The sequence below is a fragment of the Phocoena phocoena genome, chromosome 6, assembly GCF_963924675.1.
Source record: "Phocoena phocoena chromosome 6, mPhoPho1.1, whole genome shotgun sequence".
Classification (NCBI taxonomy): domain Eukaryota; kingdom Metazoa; phylum Chordata; class Mammalia; order Artiodactyla; family Phocoenidae; genus Phocoena; species Phocoena phocoena.
Window position 1 is genome coordinate 102,081,639 of NC_089224.1, and position 18,315 is coordinate 102,099,953.

An 18,315-nucleotide genomic window follows, 5' to 3' on the forward strand; every position below is an offset into this window, starting at 1 on the left:
TATTATTATTAATAATTTATAAATTATACTAATATGACAACTTCATTTCTACTGCTTTTGTTTTCATAAGCTTTTATAAAATAAAATTTTCTACATATAATAAGGATAAAAGTATAAGATATGAATGGAGTGCCTAGGTATCTCCTGCATTTTACTTTTATTAAACAAAAACTGATAGAGCATGGAATACCTTTTTAAATTGTACTAGTTGTTTTCTGTAAATTTGTAAATCAGTGTTGCCGTCCTCTGTTAATTGTATGTTGGGGTGTGGGGGGAATTAGATTTCAGAAGCGGAGAAAGACTTTCTTTTCAAGCAGTTGAGTGGTAGGATACAACTTCTAAATAAATTACGCCAAGAAGCTCTGGATCTAGAAATGCAGATGGAAAAGCAAAGAGGAGAAATTGCTGAAAAGCAGAAGGAGATCAAGAACCTGCAAATAGGTATTGATAGTCTGGATTCCAAAGACCCAAAACATGTAAGTAAATGAAGAGATCTTTGGCTTGTTCTATGGGGATGAGCATATCATTCTTTCTAGGTATTATGTCTCATCGTTTTTAGCCTCAGAGTCCTTTCTGAAAATCTCTTTTAGTTTGATGCACAAATCTGAGCAATACATATGTTTATATGTGTGTATATAATATGAGTGTATGTATGTGTATTATATATATACATATGTGTGTATATACATACACAGACACACATATATATGAAGTGTGTGTGTGTGTTTAAAACAAAACAACCTAGGGCTTGATGGAGGTAGTAGCTTTCAGTAGAACAATTGATGAATGATATACTTATTTTTTTTAAGTAATTGAATTTCATTATATTTCAAATCAAGAGTAACCTGCTCTAAGGTGCTCTCCAAACCTCTTACTCTTTCTCTTTCCTTGTTTTATTTTCTTCTTTCTTAACAGCAAGGTGGCAAGATGGGAGAGCTGAGGGGGTTCAGAGTCCTTTTTCTACCTCTTCTTTAATCCTTTATGCAAATATTCCACTAAAGCTATTTGTTGTTTCATATTGTTTTGTTTTGTCCTTAAAAAGAAAACATTTCTCTAGAGTATGTCTTCCTAAAATGTGGCCAGAGGTGGTCAAGTGGCTGGATGATGGAGTTAGGTTCTTGTCTCTTTCTGTCTCTACTCTGAAAAGTCTTACTAATGGTTTATATTTTAGCCAATATTTGTAAAATAGAAGTAAGAATATTTCCTGCATATTTTACTGGTATACTTTGAATAATAAGGTTATTTAAAAAAAACTTTAAAATCTCTGGATTATGAGAAACCATAGAATTTAACATGGTAAAGACAATGCACTATAATTGCTTTATGTACTTGACAAGTTATTTAGTTATCCCTTTAAACATTTTAGTAAAATGTCATAGATATTTTTTGGAGGCCAGCTAATTTTGACAAAGGGTGACCATATCATCACAGACATAAGGTCTTTTCTAACAAAAGCCTAAGACTTAGTATTAAAATTGAAACCAGGGCTTCTCTGGTGGTACAGTGGTTGAGAGTCCGCCTGCCGATGCAGGGGACACGGGTTCGTGCCCCGGTCTGGGAAGATCCCACATGCCGCGGAGCGGCTGGGCCCGTGAGCCATGGCCGCTGGGCCTGCATGTCCGGAGCCTGTGCTCCGCAACGGGAGAGGCCACAGCAGTGAGAGGCCTGTGTACCGCAAAAAAAAAAAAAAAAAGAAACCAAAAGTAGTCTTGATTATCTTGAAGAATTTTCATTACATGAAAAATTAGAGATTTTAAATAATATATAATATGGTCTGTGATATCTTCCTGTATCATATTTATTTGTTCAGAAGTCTACCACCCCATGTAAGGCCCCTGAGGACAGGAACTGAATCCCCGGGGGCCAGTGCTATGTTTATGAATGCTTGCATTAAGGAAAGTAGGGAAGAACTGGCCTATAGGCACTACCCAAAGCTCCTTTACTCCCTCTTGTAGTTCTGTGATCTATGAGTGTAATCAGAACCTAGATTGTCTGTTTGCTTTCATCTTAGGACTGTGATAGTCTTGGCATACCGGGAGTCTAATACACACTGGATATCTGTAAAGAATTACATATAGAAAGGAGTTAAATGAGAAGTAGGAAAGGCATCCAAGTTTTGAAGGTAGTCAAAATCAATCTGTAATAGTGGAGATGAAACATACAAGCCAGATTTTGAAGTTCCTTTTTGGTATTGTTAAAACTCGTGAAGGTTACTTCTTAGGGTTACAGTCTTAGTCTGAGCACCAGAGGATGTCTCTTTTTAATTTGTTCACCTGGAAGGAGCATCTTTTTCTAATTTGCACAAAGTCACCTTAATGCCTAGTGTTAGGCACCCCATTTTAGGCTGCAAAATGTGAACATTTTAGCAAGAGGGAAAGAATCAAGAATGGTATTCTGCATATTTTTCTGCAGATTCAGGCTTTTATTTAACTTTTATTATCTAATCAGATGAAGTATCTTTCTGAATAGCAAATAGAATTTAAAGTAAAAGCTTGAGAGATTAGGAAACAGTAAATGACTGAGGTATGATGGAAAACAAGTACCTTAAGTGCCAGTGACGTGTCTTGCATTGCACTTGGTTTTAGGCACATATGGTGTGGAACTTTATTTTATTACAGCATCCAAATGAGACTGGTGACTTTTTAAATTTGCATAAAATGAAAATATGATTTAGAAAGATTAAATGATTTCCCAAAGTACCCCCTTTTAGGAAGAGGCAGAGCCTCACAAAGGAGTTACAGGTGTAAAGAGATTAATTATTTTTAAAATTAGCTCAGAGCCAAGCCTAGTCAAGTTTTCAACAGACATAAGCATTTAACTAGTTTTCAAAAGGAAAAGGCACTATATAAAAATCAAATCCCATTTTAGTTCTAGAAAACATTCGCAGAAGCAGAAATACCACAGGAGCAAATATAATAAAGGAAGATTTGTATCCCTGTTCCCTGTCTAGCAATGCTCTGTGGGAGCAAACTGTATGCTGAAGGCAATTAATCTGTAGTAATCTGTTGCAAAGATTGTGCGTGATTGGCCTGTGGAAGCTTCCTGTGTTGTGATTTAAAGCGCGGAGGGTGTGGCCTGCCTTCAGAGGCTGCTTGTGATTGGACGGGCTGGGCTGCCGCTCAATCTCTGCCAGGAATGTGGTTTGAAGCGCTGGGAGGTTAGAGGCTCAGAGGCGTTTACAAAATTGTGGCTGTCAGAGAGGGAAGTGCACATGAATTTCAAGACAGCATTAGAAAGCGTTCCGCCCACAGTTCCTCTGTTCTCAACGGCTCAGTTTTAACAGGACAAATTCTAAATTAAGGTATGATCATTTTCTCTCTCTGTGTACAAAGGATTTAAAAAGGAGGAGGAGTGAGAGATGTAAGTTCCTGTTTTTACAGTACCTCTATTGTGAGCTCCATGGTAGTGAAAATCGCTGAATCTACTTTTGCTCCCATGTGTTTAATGCAGATCATTGGTGTATTGAACTAATTTTTTGTCCTGCATGTAGAGATTTCAGTGGAAGTTTTAATGGTGAATTTTTAAGATTTATTGATACAGACATGAGTGTAGATCTTTTTGAAAATTCTTTCTTGAGCCATAAAAATCCTAAATTTACTTAGAATTTAAGGTTTTATCTGCAGTTATCTTTTCAGAAAGACTTCAGATGGGTATTTGGGGAGAGTAGGAGAAGAGTTTTGAACATCCATCACGTTTTACCAGTAGTAAAATAAAAGCCTTCCAATCAAGCTGCCTCTCATTTATTCTTCAGAAATGAAGAGACTTTCTTTCTTGTCTTTGGAGGCAGCAGACTTGTAAAATTGAGAAATGTTCTTTTATAATCAAATTGTAGTCTTAGACTTGAGACACGTGGAGTTCGTTGTTCAGTCTAATACAGTTCTTTCTCCTGGTAACTTTCTCTTGATTTATTATTGTTCTGTTCCTCTGATCCTGTGGGGGCAAACGAGAGCTGCGAGGGTGTGATGTGAGTGGGAGGGCACAGGTTCTCTGGGGAATTATTTTGTCTCCATATGAACAGTTGCTTAAGGAGACCTGGGCAAGTCATTTGATGGATCTGAGATTCAGTTTTCTCACATGTTAAAGGAAGAATTAGACCAGGTCATCAGTTTTCAGTTTTTTCCCCCAGCACACCTGAGAAATACAATCCAATCCTTTCAGTTAACAGTAGCTCCCTAAAGCGATGACTGTCAGAGTGTGTGTGGGTGTGTGGAAGCTCTTTTCCACCAGGGGCATATGTAGTGGTTGCAGGTGTATGTAGTGGTTGCAGGGGTGTGCCTCCATAGGGCCCTTCATCTTGAGAATCACTGGGCTAAATGGTCTTCGAGGTCCCTCTCAACTCCCAGTTTATGGAACTTAAAAGCAAAATGTTTCTTTGTATAAGGAATTGAAAATAAACTCTTTGAGGACACGGGGAGGGGGAAGGGTAAGCTGGGACAAAGTGAGAGAGTGGCATGGACACATATACACTACCAAATGTAAAATAGCTAGTGGGAAGCAGCCGCATAGCACAGGGAGATCAGCTCGGTGCTTTGTGACCACCTAGAGGGGTGGGATAGGGAGGGTGGGAGGGAGATGCAAGAGGGAGGAGATATGGGAATATATGTATATGTATAGCTGATTCACTTTGTTATAAAGCAGAAACTAACACACCATTGTAAAGCAATTATACTCCAATAATAAAGAAGTTAAAAAAAAAAGAAAATAAACTTGAATTCTAAGGAAGTATTTATTTCATGTCTGTATTTCCCCAAAAAAACCTTTTTAAAAATTATACTTAATGTTTTTTAATAAAAAGCTATTACTTGTCTATTATAAATTCTTTAGCTAAAAAAACTTATTAAAAATCTCCTGTAGGGCTTCCCTGGTGGCGCAGTGGTTGAGAGTCCGCCTGCCGATGCAGGGGACACGGGTTCGTGCCCCAGTCCGGGAGGATCCCACATGCCGTGGAGCGGCTGGGCCCGTGAGCCATGGCCGCTGAGCCTGTGCGTCCGGAGCCTGTGCTCCGCAGCGGGAGAGGCCACAACAGTGAGAGGCCCGCGTACCGAAAAAAAAAAAAAAAAAAAAAAAAAATCTCCTGTAATCTTTCCACCCAGATATAACCTTTGTTAACATTTTAGAATATAGCCTTTTCCTATGGATATATGTATGTATAATCAATTAACTTTTTGGAAACCTTTTGGAAAGATACATTTTAGTGCAGTGCAAAGAACACTGAAATTGGCTACATTACCTACTAGCTGTTACCTGGGAAAAATCACTTAACCTTCCTGAGCCTCAGTTTGCTCATCTGTAAAATGGAGATGATTTCCACATCAAGTTATCATGAGGTTTAAATGAAAACTTCATGTGAAAACAACAGTGTCTGACACAAAACAGATGCAAATTGTTACATTTTCTTTTCCACTCTTCCCTAGAAATGTTATTAAGGATTATTATTTTTATAAGAGTTTAAAGAATTAGGGATTTAATTTTTTTTTTCAATTCAGTGCCATATGAAGGCTCAGAAAAGGGGTAAAGAACAACAGCTTGACATTATGAACAAGCAGTACAAACAACTTGAAAGTCGTTTGGATGAGATACTTTCTAGAATTGCTAAAGAAACTGAAGAGATTAAGGACCTTGAACAACAGCTTACTGAAGGTGAGAATTTAAGTATGATTTAAGGTAAATCAGATTCAGTGTTAATAAAAGACAAATAACAGGCATTAATCCAGATATTAGCTGAATATGCTTCAGCTGTTAGTACTAGTATTTGATAGGGAAATATTTGCAGAGTACTCAAAAATGTTTAATAAAATTAAAAATTTTTATTTTAGTTTTCTTGGGTTGATGTCATGGTGAGTCAGGTCACTATGGCAAGAAATCCATCCATTACCATGATAAACTCTGGCATGTGATTGTCTTCTTCTAAGGCCTAAAATCTTTTCAGGAGCAAAGAGTCTGTTGATATCAGGCATTCGGTGTCTGGTTATAAAGAGACTGCAGAAAGAATTTTAGGATCTATTTTTGCAGTGCAAATTTCAATTGTGACATTGCTGGGAATTCCCAGGTGGTCCAGTGGTTAGGACTCTTTTGCTTTTACTGCCATGGGCCCAGGTTCAATCCCTAGTTGGGGAACTAAGATCCCACAAGCTGCACAGTGTGGCCAAAAAAGAAAATTTTTTAAATAAATAATAAAAATAGATCTTCCGCCCATTTAAAAAAATCATTTTAAAAAAATGTGACATTGCCATAATAGTGGAAGAGGAAGATAATAGACTGTAAGTGATGAGAGCCTTGGCTTGTGGTAAAAAGACCCCAGTCCTTGTTTTGCCATTATCAGCTGTGTTACCTGGGACAAATTATTTCTGTCATGATCATTAGTTTGGGGGAAGATTAAATGAAATAGTGTTCATGAAGTGCCTGGACATAGTAAGTACCCAATATATGGTTTGTTTGTTTTTATAAGTCTTCAGGTTACAGGTTAATGCTGCTAGTCTGGGATTTGACTTGGTTTTGTTTTGTGTGTCTAGCAGCAAGAACTGTTTTGTTGCACACTTTTCGTTATTTTATTTGGAAATCACTACTTTAAACTTTTTATAGCATGTATTAAGCATTTCATAAGCAATGCCAATGAATATACTATTTTTATTGTGTACCTGCTTAATACTCCTGTACCATGGGTAATGGGGGGAAAGCTATTACTATATCTTGAAAATGAAAACTAAGATAGTAGGAAATAATTGGAAGCTTAGAATTTCATTCTTAGCTAGTAACGATAGCTAAGGAGGCTAAATGCAGTAATTATGTATCTTGAAAGCATTTTCTTATATATATTACCGCCTTCCCTTTCTTCGTCTTGCTTAGGCCAGATAGCAGCAAATGAAGCCCTGAAGAAGGACTTAGAAGGTGTCATCAGTGGGTTACAAGAATACCTGGGGACTGTCAAAGGCCAGGCTACTCAGGCCCAGAATGAGTGCAGAAGGCTACAGGATGAGAGAGAGACATTGCTGCAGAGATTGACTGAGGTCAAGCAGGAAAGGGACCAACTGGAAATAGTTGCCTTAGATGCAGAAAATATGAGGAAGGTATGATTTGTTTCTTCTTGTCTGTTTTCCTTACCTTCAGAAGTGGATGATGTCCAAGGTAAGTTAGTTAAGGAAGTTAGCCACAGTGCAATTATAAGTGGCAAAAGTGTTAGGAGCTATTTAGTGTTTTGGGGTTTTTTTTCCCTTTAGTTGTGATACACTTGGAAGCATTATTTTTCCCTTACTAAGAAAAGGAAGATTATTTTAGCTGAATTGCTATCCCTGAAAAGTATTGTGATCAAATAACTCTAAAGAATAAGAAATTATAGCTATTACAAATACTGTATTAGATGTTCATATTTTGTTATTTGTGTAGCAAAATTAAGCATAACATAATTTTTCTTATTCTTGTTGCTGTTACTTCATAATTGTAGTATTATTTTACAGATAACAAAACAGACACAGCATTGTAAATTATACCCTTCCATGCTTGATTTGTTGACATTCATTTGGAGATTTCACTTGCTCTGTTTTAGTTGTTTGGTAAACTTTACATTGCAGGAGAACCCAGATTCCCAAACCTCATCCTCGGTAGGGCTGGCTTTGGAAATTTGAATTAATTTGTTTTAATGTTATGAAATTTATCAGACATATAAGAATATCAAAAATATTTAACACTATGTACTCACAGCTTAAAAACTAAAACATACAGATATATTTGAAACCCTCTGTGTACCCCTCCCAGAGGTAGCAAAATCCTGAATATGGTTATTATTTCCCTCTATCTCTCTTCTTTTATTATATGTGTATCCATCTATAAACAATACGTATTATAGTTTTGCATAATTTTAGGATTTATATAAAAAGTACATAATGTATTCTTTGGCTACTTCCTTTCTTCCTTCATGTTTATGTTTTTGAGAATTATGCAAGTTGATACATGCAGCTCTATTTTTATTGATGTATATAGCATCCCATTGTATGTGCCTACCACAAATTTATTGCTTATTCATTCTCCTCTTGGGGGATATCGAGGTGGTTTCCATTCTTTTGCTATTACAATATTGAGAGTGACATTCTTACACACATCCTGAGCATGGGGACTGTGTTCACCGTGGAACTGTGAGTCAGAGTGTACGTGCCTTCTCAGCTTCACTAGATATTGTCAAATTACTGTCCATAGTGATTTTGTGAATTTCTGTTCCCCCCAGCAGTGTGAAGGGCTACCATTACACCACATCCTTGACATCACCTTAATGTTATCTAACTTTTATTTTGTAAGCCTTAATTTTGAAATAATTTCAAGCTTACAGGAGAGTTGCAAGAATAGCTCACTATACCTTCCATTCAGAGTCACCAATTTATTTTGCCACATTTGCTTTCTCTCTCATATATAATTTTACATGATTTTATATACATTGTTATATAAATTTTTTTCTTAATCATTTTAGAATTAGCAGTAGACATCATGCTCTTTAGCTTCTAAATATTTCAGTATGTTTCCTAAGAACAAGGACATTTTCTAAGATAAACACAGAATAAAGATCAAATTCAAGAAATTTAACATATTGTCAGACTTAGTGTTTGCCAATGTGCTGAGTTTGAAATGATGTCTTTTTTTATGAAAATTTTTACATTTACAGGAAAGTTGAAAGAATAATTCATTGAGCATCTGTGTGCTCTCTTAGATTCAACAAATATTTTTCTATATCTTTTTTTTTGTTGGGTCATTTGAAAATTGCAGATGGTATGACATCATCCCTTCAGTACATATCTCTTAAAAATGAGGACATTTTCCTACATCAGTGCAATACCATTATTATACCTAGGAAAATTAACAGCAGTTCCCTAATATTATCTAATATCTGAGCCATATTCACGTTTTCCCAATTGTGCCAAGAATGTCTTTCATGGTGCGTGCGTGCGTGTGTACGTGTGTGTGTGTGTGTAGAATCCAGCTGGTAGTTCTGTAGAGTGTCCCACGTTCTGGATTTATCTGATTGTTTCCTCATGGTTTGTTTAACTTGTTTCTCTATGCTCTGTGCAAAATTGTGTCTTGTTTTAACTGCATTTTCACTTGATTACTGGAGAGGTTAAGTACTTTTCATCTGTTTATTTGCCATTCAGTTTTTCTCTTCAGTGAAATCCCTATTCATATTCTTTGCCTATTTTTTCTATTGGATTGTCTGTTTCTTAATGATTTGTAGGAACTTTTTATATATTCTGGATATTAATCCTCTGTTGGTTATATGTATAGCGTCTGCATTTTGGACAAGCAACCCATATAATTCAGATGCCAGGTGGTCTTTTGATCACTTACTGAGAAACTCTTCTATAGAAGTTCTTATCACAGGATTCTCCTCTTTAATCAGAATAGTTTAATTCTTCAAGATTCCAAATAAACAGATGAAAGCTATAATGTTTAATCATAAAAAAAATAGACAGGCTAAAATGAATCACAACTGTGGTATGCTAATCAACAGGTACTTACATTCTTGTTAACACTCGTTTAAGCTTCTCTCTCATCCTTAATATTAGAGAGTGCTAGTCCCGTTTTGTTCTTCTGATAAGTGAACATACTGTGGTTTAACAGGAAGAGTGTGGGCTTTGGAGTCAGAAATCTCAGTTCATATTCTGACTCTGTCCTTTGTCTAGCTGCACAGCTCTGTGCTGTTTACTTAGATCTTCAGTCTCCATTTCCTCATCTATAAAACGGGGATAATACTTTGCGTTACACAGTTACTGTGAGGATGTAATTAAATAATGAATGTGAAAACATTTATTCCAGTGTCTGAAGGAAAATTGGCCTTAAATTTTATCCTCCTCTCTTTTTTTCTTCTTATGAATACATAAGACTCATTTAAAGTATCACACAACTGGTTACTTTGGAAAACATGTTGTAGCTTACTGATTTTTCTTATTACATTTAGTCAGTGTTTTTGTTTTCCAGCGTGGATTCACACAGCCTGCAGCTTCATCATCTTGCCATTGAATACTCTGTGCCTGGCCAGCACTGGCTGGCCAGCATTTGCTTTAAGTGCTCACGTTACTTATAAGGACTTGCAGATGCTTAAGCAGCACACTGAGGGTTCTATACTTAAAACACTGAATCCTTGCAGGAGCTCGCAGAGCTAGAAAGCGCCCTTCAGGAGCAGCATGAGGTGAATGCATCCCTGCAGCAGACCCAAGGAGATCTCAGTGCCTACGAGGCTGAGCTAGAGGCTCAGTTAAAAATAAAGGATGCCGAAGCCAACCAGCTCAAAGAAGAGTTGGAAAAACTAACAAGGCTCAGCCAGGTAAGTAAGAGCACAAAGCCATCTAGAAACCAAGTAGGCTGGGCCTTAACATAACAGCTTTCCTTTAATTTAATCGAAGATTAAACACTTTTTAATATAATGTATGTGGAGTGATGGGAAGAGCACATTTTTGGAGTCAGACATTCTGAGCTTAAATATGACCCCTGTGTGAACATGGGCAAGTCACTTCATGGCTCTGAGCCTCTGACAAATGCCTCATCATCTGTAAAGCGGGTTATGGTGAGGGTAAGTGAGACAATGGGCCTGAAAGCACCTAGCAGTTGGTAATCAATAAATTCTAGTTGTTCTTTCTCAAAACAGCTTTAAGAGACCTCTTTTAAGTTGATATTAAATTTTACTTTGCTACTTCCTGTTCTGGTTGGATGAAATACCTACTAGTTTAATTATACTTGCAAATTAGTGAAATATTTATTCATCCAATAAATACTTATCGATTGGCCATTAAGGGCCAGGTGCCATGGATGCTGTAGGGAATAGCACAGACATGGTTATGTCCTTGTGAAGCTGACAGTCTGGTAGGTGAAACGGGTGTCCGACAAAGAAAATGATAGGGTTCTGTTAGGGGAGTGGTGGTCAGGGAAGACTGCCCTATGGAAATGGTGTTTCAGCCGAGACTTCAAGGGGAACTAGGATTTGGCTGTGCAGAGGGAGCAGAGGTGAAAGGGTAGAGGTAAGGGATGTGTTCTAGGCAGAGAGGCAAGGAGAGAGAGCTTAATGCATTTGAAGTGCTGAAAGTATGCCTCCAGTATGCCAGGAGCGAGAAGAGGAGTAGGGAATGAGAGTGAGAGATAAGGGCAGAGAGGAAGACAGAGGCCAGTTATAATATATTCTTGATCACATTAAAATACAGTTTTGTTTAGCTATTAGCCAAATGGGTTGCATCTTCCTCCAGGAAGCCCGCCCTCACCTTCTGTTATGCCTGCTGAAAATCTGGATTCGGGACTCTACTTTGATTTTCCTTTAACCTGTGCTCAGTCAAAACATTTTAGCTTGTGTATGAAATCATCTGTTTAGATTGTCTGTCTCTCCTGCTAGACTCAGAGCACAGTGAATGCCCAGATTGTAGTTGCCTGTTTCAGTGCCTGGCACATGAGGAGGGTCAATAGGTTCTAACTGGATGAAAGTTAAATAAAATAAGATAGTTTGAAACAGGCACATGAAAAGATGCTCAACGTTGCTAATTATTAGAGAAATACAAATCAAAACTACAATGAGGTACCACTTCACACTGGTCAGAATGGCCATCATCTACAAATAATAAATGCTGGAGAGGGTGTGGAGAAAAGGAAACCCTCCTACACTGTTGGGGGAATGTAAATTGGTGCAGTCACTATGGAGAAGTGGAGGTTCCTTAAAAAACTAAAAATAGAGTTACCATATCATCCAGCAATCCCGCTCCTGGGCATATATCTGGAAAAGATGAAAACTAATTCGAAAAGATACATGGACCCCAGTGTTCATAGCAGCACTATTTACAATAGCCAAGACATGGGAGCAACATAAATGTCCATCGACATATGTATGGATAAAGAAGATGTGGTATTTATACACAATGGAATATTACTCAGCTGTAAAAAAAAAAAATGAAATAATGCCATTTGCAGCAACATAGATGGGCCCAGAGTTTATCATACTAAGTGAAGTAAATCAGACAAAGACAACTATCATATGATATCACTTATATGTGGAATCTAAAAAAATGATACAAAATGAACTTATTTACAAAACAGAAATAGACTCACAGACATAGAAAACAAACTTATGGTTACCAAAGGGGAAAGGGGGGAGGAGGGATAAATTGGGAATTTGGGATTAACATATACACACTACTGTATATAAAATAGGGAAACAACAAGGACCTACTATATAGCACAGGGAACTATATGCAATATCTTGTATTGGTAATAACCTATAATGGAAAAGAATCTGAAAAAGAATAGATATATATTTGTATAACTGAATCACTTTGCTGTATACTGAAACATTGTAAATCAACTATAATTTAAAATTAATTAATAATTAAAAAAAATAAGTTTGAATCCCAGGAATTCATGTAAAATGGCATTCATATGATGAGAAAAGGATATAAAAATAGGCTTATTATAGTAATTATAATTACTTTATGTTCCTTTACTTATTAGATAGCAAATGATATCAAATGACCATTTGCCAGTTGTCAGTGTTATATTTCTTAAGAGTACCAAGTTTTATAAAACTGTAGTTGACCTGATCAGAGTGTGGAAAACAAGAGGTTGGGAAGGAAACAATTAAAATAACAGTAAATACATATTTTTATTTATTTATTCATTTATTTATTTTTTAATACATATTTTTAAATAATAGTAAATACAATTTCTGGATAGCATGTTCTTTGAAATAAATTTTCAAAAGTTTTTAAGCAAGCCCTTACTGGCTTAAAATCCATTGTCTTTTGTACTTCCATTGTCCTTTATTTTTTTTTCTTATAAGTCTTGACAAAAATATTACAGCAGCCTGGCCTTTTCACAAATTCATATGGTATTGAAAGGGACATTCCCTTCCTTGCATCAGGACTACCAGGATTGGTCTTCAAACCACACATAGAGATTGTGGAGCATAACAGATCTTCTCTCTCTGCTTTACAGATCTATGATTGGTACCCTTTAGTTATATGAAATCACTTGTGATGCTTGTTAAATGCAGATTCCTGGGACTTGCCCTAGAAATTCTGCCCATCAAGTCTGAGAGGGAGTCCAGGCATCTATTTTTAACAGGTGCAGCAAGTGATTTTGATGCAGGTATTTGAGGACCACAGTGTGAGAAATATTGGTCTAAGGGAAAAGAGAGCAGTAACTGTTGAATCACTTACAGAGCTTTTAAAGGTAGGTATTTAGGCTCACTCCTGGAGATTCTGAATTGGGGTATCTGGGCTGAGCTGATTCTGATGCTTGCTCTTCCTTATGTATTAATAGTTTAAGGAGGCATGTGAAAAACTTACCTTGGGCTTTTAAACTTGGGGGTACAAATGTAAAACTGAGTTGTTATAAGACCAAAGCTCCCAAGGGATTGCATGTGTATGTAAATGTATTTATGCCTTATTAGATCATAAATTATTGCTATTTTACTTTTTTTGTATCATCGCTTCCTATGGCAATAGTTAGAACAATCAGCTGTTCAAACAGAACTTGAGAAAGAAAAGCAAGCCCTCAAGAATGCACTCGGAAAAGCCCAGCTCTCAGAAGAAAAGGAACAAGAAAATAGTGAGCTCCGCACCCAACTTAAACAGCTGCAGGTAGAGACTTATTGGCTCCCAATACATTTTTATATGGGACACCCAAAGATGTTGCCATCTTTATGTCAGACACTTCACAACCTGCTCTTACATGTAGTAAGCTACTTGAGTTATTAGAAAAAAGGACTTCTGGGTGGGATAGTACCATAGCCTCTGTTGCGATTATTTTAAGATTATTAATATGCATATCCTTTGTGTTGTTATTATGGTGCTAAGAGATAGAGGCAGTGTCGATAGTAAACAGAGAACACTAGGTAAACTCATGGAGGACAGCAGTACCTTGCATTTCCGCTAGAAGCAGCTTTGTTACCAGACTGAGCTAAAATTATCAGATTGATGCATTCTTCTTCCACTGAAATATCTTTGTAATTATCCAGGAATTTAACTAGAATGAGTTGCAGTAGAACTTCTTAATTGTAAAGTTTTCAGTCTCCTTCTCAGAAGGAATGTCATTAAAAATGCAGTCATTTTACATTTTTGAGAGTTTTCTTTGGCAGACTATTTTTATAGCTATTGTCACAATAATCTGCCCGACAAACTGCCCGAGAAGCAAGTGGACAGGATTTTCCAGGTAATTAAACACTCTCAAAGAGGACACATGTCTGAACAAACAAGTACCTGGATCAACACGCAGGTTTCCAGATCTGTGAGGTCAGGGGTCACTTAGCTGACCTAGGTGGCAGCAGTTATACTTCACCAGAAATCAAGGGGCAGAGTTATTGTGGTTTGGGGGAAGGCTCCAAATATTCATCTAGGGGGATTTGTGACAAATAAGACTAAACTCACCCAAATTCTCTCTCTCTTCTTCCAATGCCTTGAATATTTTTTTCTCAAAGTTTAAGAAAATCTAGTTACCTAGAATTTAATTTTTACTGCTATCATTTCAGCTTCTGAAGTAAATATCATAAAAGATATACATGTTTTCCATTCTTGTGTGTGTTGTGTGTGTGTATTGGGTGTTCACTGGATTATTATTTTTTATTTTTACCTTGGAAATTTTCAAATAATCACAAAATCGGAGAGAAGATAGCCTTATGCCCTTTCGTTTACTCAGCTTAAAGAATTGTCAACATTCTGCTGTTCTTATTTCAATTAATCCACATTTTTTTTTGCTGGAATATTTTAAAGAAAATCTCATACATCTTTATTTCAACCATAAATACTTCAGTACACATCTATTAAAGAACAGGACTTCAGGGGTCTCTCTCCAAGGTAGAAATTGAGGTCAGCTTTCCAGAATGCTGGTCCATGCTGTAAGACTCTCTTAGTTGGAACTAGGTCCTTTGGTTACTTGGCCTCCTGACCTCCTGATGCGGAGTACAAGTTAAACTCACTCTACATTTATCTTTGTCAGAAATCATTTAGTTGCAGTGAACCAAAACCTACTAACACTAGCTCAAGGAAGGAGACAGGCAGCTTGCTGGTGACCAGAGCTGCTCTGATAACCTTCCAGGGCCTGTGCGGCTCTCATTTCTCCTCTGTCTCCCTGGGCATTGCATTTGGCCCAGCATCAACCCCAGCCCCAAGCTGACATAACTTTACAGGTCTAGCTCTCATACAGACTTGCTGGACTGGATCTTGGTTCATATTTTGGAGAGGGAGAGAACTTGTTTTCTGGCTAGTCAGTGGATTGGCTGTCCTTGGGTCAGATCACCTGTGGCCAGGATTAGAAAGTAGTGCAAATATAGGTGGACAGGCACGTTCATTGCAATGCTAATTATCCAATTTAGTTAACAGTGTTAAAAAAAAACAAAACAAAAAACCTAATGTTATACCAAGTTTGAAGAAAATCACTTAAGTAGAATATAGGTATTCAGGGGAATATAGTTAATAGTTTAGGACATAGAACTATTTTTCTGTACAATTTAGGGAAATTTTAGCAGTTTCTTTTTACTTGAAAGAGGTACTGTCTGGATTTAATTCTGGGGTCTAGTTACGTTCATTAGTTTCTTAGTGAAAATATCCTAGCATATAACAAATATTCCCACAGAGAATTGTAAGCTATTAGAGAACTTCAGTATTAGATGTTCCACTTTTCAGTTGATTGGCAGATAAAGCTGAGTATTATGGGAAGGTGTTTTTTGTTTTTTCTAAGTTTGAATTATGTATATTCTCAAGCATATTCAAAAATAGAATACTAAAATGAATCCTTATGTATATATCACTCATCTTCAACAGTTTCAACACATGGACTACCTTACTTCATCTATAACACATGGCCACTCTTATTTCATCTATAATACCCTCCACACCTCACCCCTCACACTTGTTCACACACTGAATTATTTTGAAGTAAATCCAAAACATCTGATTTTATCTGTAAATACTGTACTATTGTATGTATCTCTAAAAAATAAGGCTTTAAAAAAGAAGCATAGGGTAGTTCCCTGGTGGCCTAGTGGTTATTAGGATTCCGAGCTTTCACTGCTATGGCCCGGCTTCAATCTCTGGTCAGGGAACTGTGATCCCACAAGACACGCAGCATGGCCAGAAAAAAAAAAAGAGGCATAAACATGGATACTATCATTACACCTTAAAATTACAATAACTCCCGGGCTTCCCTGGTGGCGCAGTGGTTGAGAGTCCGCCTGCCGATGCAGGGGACGCAGGTTCGTGCCCCAGTCCAGGAAGATCCCACATGCTGCGGAGCGGCTGGGCCCGTGAGCCATGGCCGCTGAGCCTGCGCGTCCAGAGCCTGTGCTCCGCAACGGAAGAGGCCACAGCACTGAGAGGTCCGCGTACCACAAAAAAAAAAAAAAATTACAATAACTCCCTAATACCGTCAAATACCTTAAGTATACAAAATGTTCAAATTATAAGTTTTTTAGAAGTGTTATGTTGGAATCAGAATCCAAATAGGGTGCACACATTGCATTTGGATGACTTGACTCTTGTCTCCTGTAATCTATAGTTTTGCTCTTTTTTTTCTCTTTGTTACATACTAAAGAAAACCAGGTCTTTGTCCTGTAGAGTTTCCCATAGTCTAGATTTTGGTGGTTGCATCCCCATGGCATTGATTAACATGTTCTTATGTCACGTACGGAGGCTTATTTAGATTCAAGTTATTTACTCTTTGGCAAGAAGACAGTCTTAGGTAGTGTTCATACGTACTTCTGTTTTGCATCACGTCAGGACACATCGTAATGCCTGTTTGTGTCTTTTGTGACTTCGAATTAATCAATAGATTCAGATATTGTCGGCCATAGTGCAAAGGGTTTTTAAAAAATTGGTAAAGGGAGTTGACTGGAACTGTTATATGGTAAATAACTTGGGCTGTGTGTGTGTATTTGGGTGTATTTTTTATTTTGTTTTGGTAATTTTTACCCCTCTCCATTTTACCCCCTCCACAGGATGACAATAACCTGTTAAAACAGCAACTTAAAGATTTCCAGAATCACCTTAACCATGTAGTTGATGGTTTGATTCATCCAGAAGAAGTGGCAGCTCGTGTAGATGAGCTAAGGAGAAAACTGAAATCAGGAGCTGGGGAGATGAGGTAATGGAAAATCGAGACCTCCAGGTAGAGAGTGGGCTGAGTTGTGAATGTGGGGTTCAATGATGAAATCACCTTTCCAACTACTGTTAATGGCTGAGTTCTTCTGTAAGGCTTCCCTTTTCCCTTATCATATTACCATGATTGAGACACAGATTGCTTAATTCAAGTTGTCTGTCACTGATTTTTTTGATCTTTTGTACTTTTTGGTATTATTTAATTTAAAAAACACAGAGGTTTTACGAGTAACTCATTCTTGAAAGCTTACTGCAGATGGTCAGGAAGTAGAGTCACATTATGTATTTTAAATAGAAAACAAATATCGAAAGAAAACTGAGGCTAATTTGAATATATGAAATGGACATTTATTCTTTGAACACACATTGTTAGCCTGACAGGAGCCTGTGCTTTCAGAGTGGCAACAGTCATTTAATAAAACAATGATTTGCACTCAGGAGGTGCACAGTAATTTGCTACGGATTGACACCAGTCCCATTCCTCACAACTCTTTTTACTTCTGCACTAACGTTACCGGCATGTTTGCACCCAGCATCCAGCATCAAAAATAAAATGTCACACTTATACCATCTTTTTTTTCCCCCCTTTACCAGAATCCATAGTCCTTCAGATGTCTTAGGGAAAAGTCTCGCTGATTTGCAGAAACAGTTCAGTGAAATCCTTACACGTTCCCAGTGGGAAAAAGAGGAAGCTCAAGTGAGAGAGAGAAAACTCCAAGAAGAAGTGGCTCTGCATCAGGAGAAGCTGGCCAGCGGACAAGAAGAGTTCAGGCAGGCCTGTGAGAGAGCCTTTGAAGCAAGAGTAAGAGAAGGGCAAGAGGCAGCTAGAGGGGAGCGTTCAGAAAACATTCATATTTTCCAGCAAGTTACAGTGCTTCCTTTCCCGTGTAAATACAGTGTGGGGAGTTCCCGGTGGCCCAGTGGCTAAGATTCCTTGCTTTCACTGCCCAGGGCCAGGGTTCGATCCCTGGTGGGGAACTAAGATCCCACAAGCTGCGTGGCACAGCCAAAAAAAAAAAAAAAGAAAGAAAGAAAAGAGTGTCTGTTATGTAGATTATATCTTAATAAAGGTATACCTTTATAGGGTATAATTAATAAAGGTATACTTTTTTTAAATACAGTGTAATCGTTGTTAGTTTCACTCCTAATAAGTCAAACTAGGTGTGACTAAAATTCAACTCTAAATGTGGTTACTGATGTCAAAGTCAGG

At 37.4% G+C, this 18,315-nt stretch overlaps 1 protein-coding gene across 1 annotated transcript in view; it reads left to right on the top strand.

Moving 5' to 3' along the window:
- The window catches only part of LOC136125128 (centriolin-like), a 54,813-nt gene that overhangs the window by 4,450 nt on the left and 32,048 nt on the right, over nucleotides 1–18,315 (top strand). Inside the window, exons 4-10 of the mRNA XM_065879944.1 lie at nucleotides 282–476; nucleotides 5,487–5,640; nucleotides 6,847–7,067; nucleotides 10,127–10,303; nucleotides 13,461–13,595; nucleotides 16,946–17,091; nucleotides 17,700–17,907. Coding sequence (XP_065736016.1) covers nucleotides 282–476; nucleotides 5,487–5,640; nucleotides 6,847–7,067; nucleotides 10,127–10,303; nucleotides 13,461–13,595; nucleotides 16,946–17,091; nucleotides 17,700–17,907 — 1,236 coding nt within the window. The remainder of the gene's footprint in view (nucleotides 1–281; nucleotides 477–5,486; nucleotides 5,641–6,846; nucleotides 7,068–10,126; nucleotides 10,304–13,460; nucleotides 13,596–16,945; nucleotides 17,092–17,699; nucleotides 17,908–18,315) is intronic.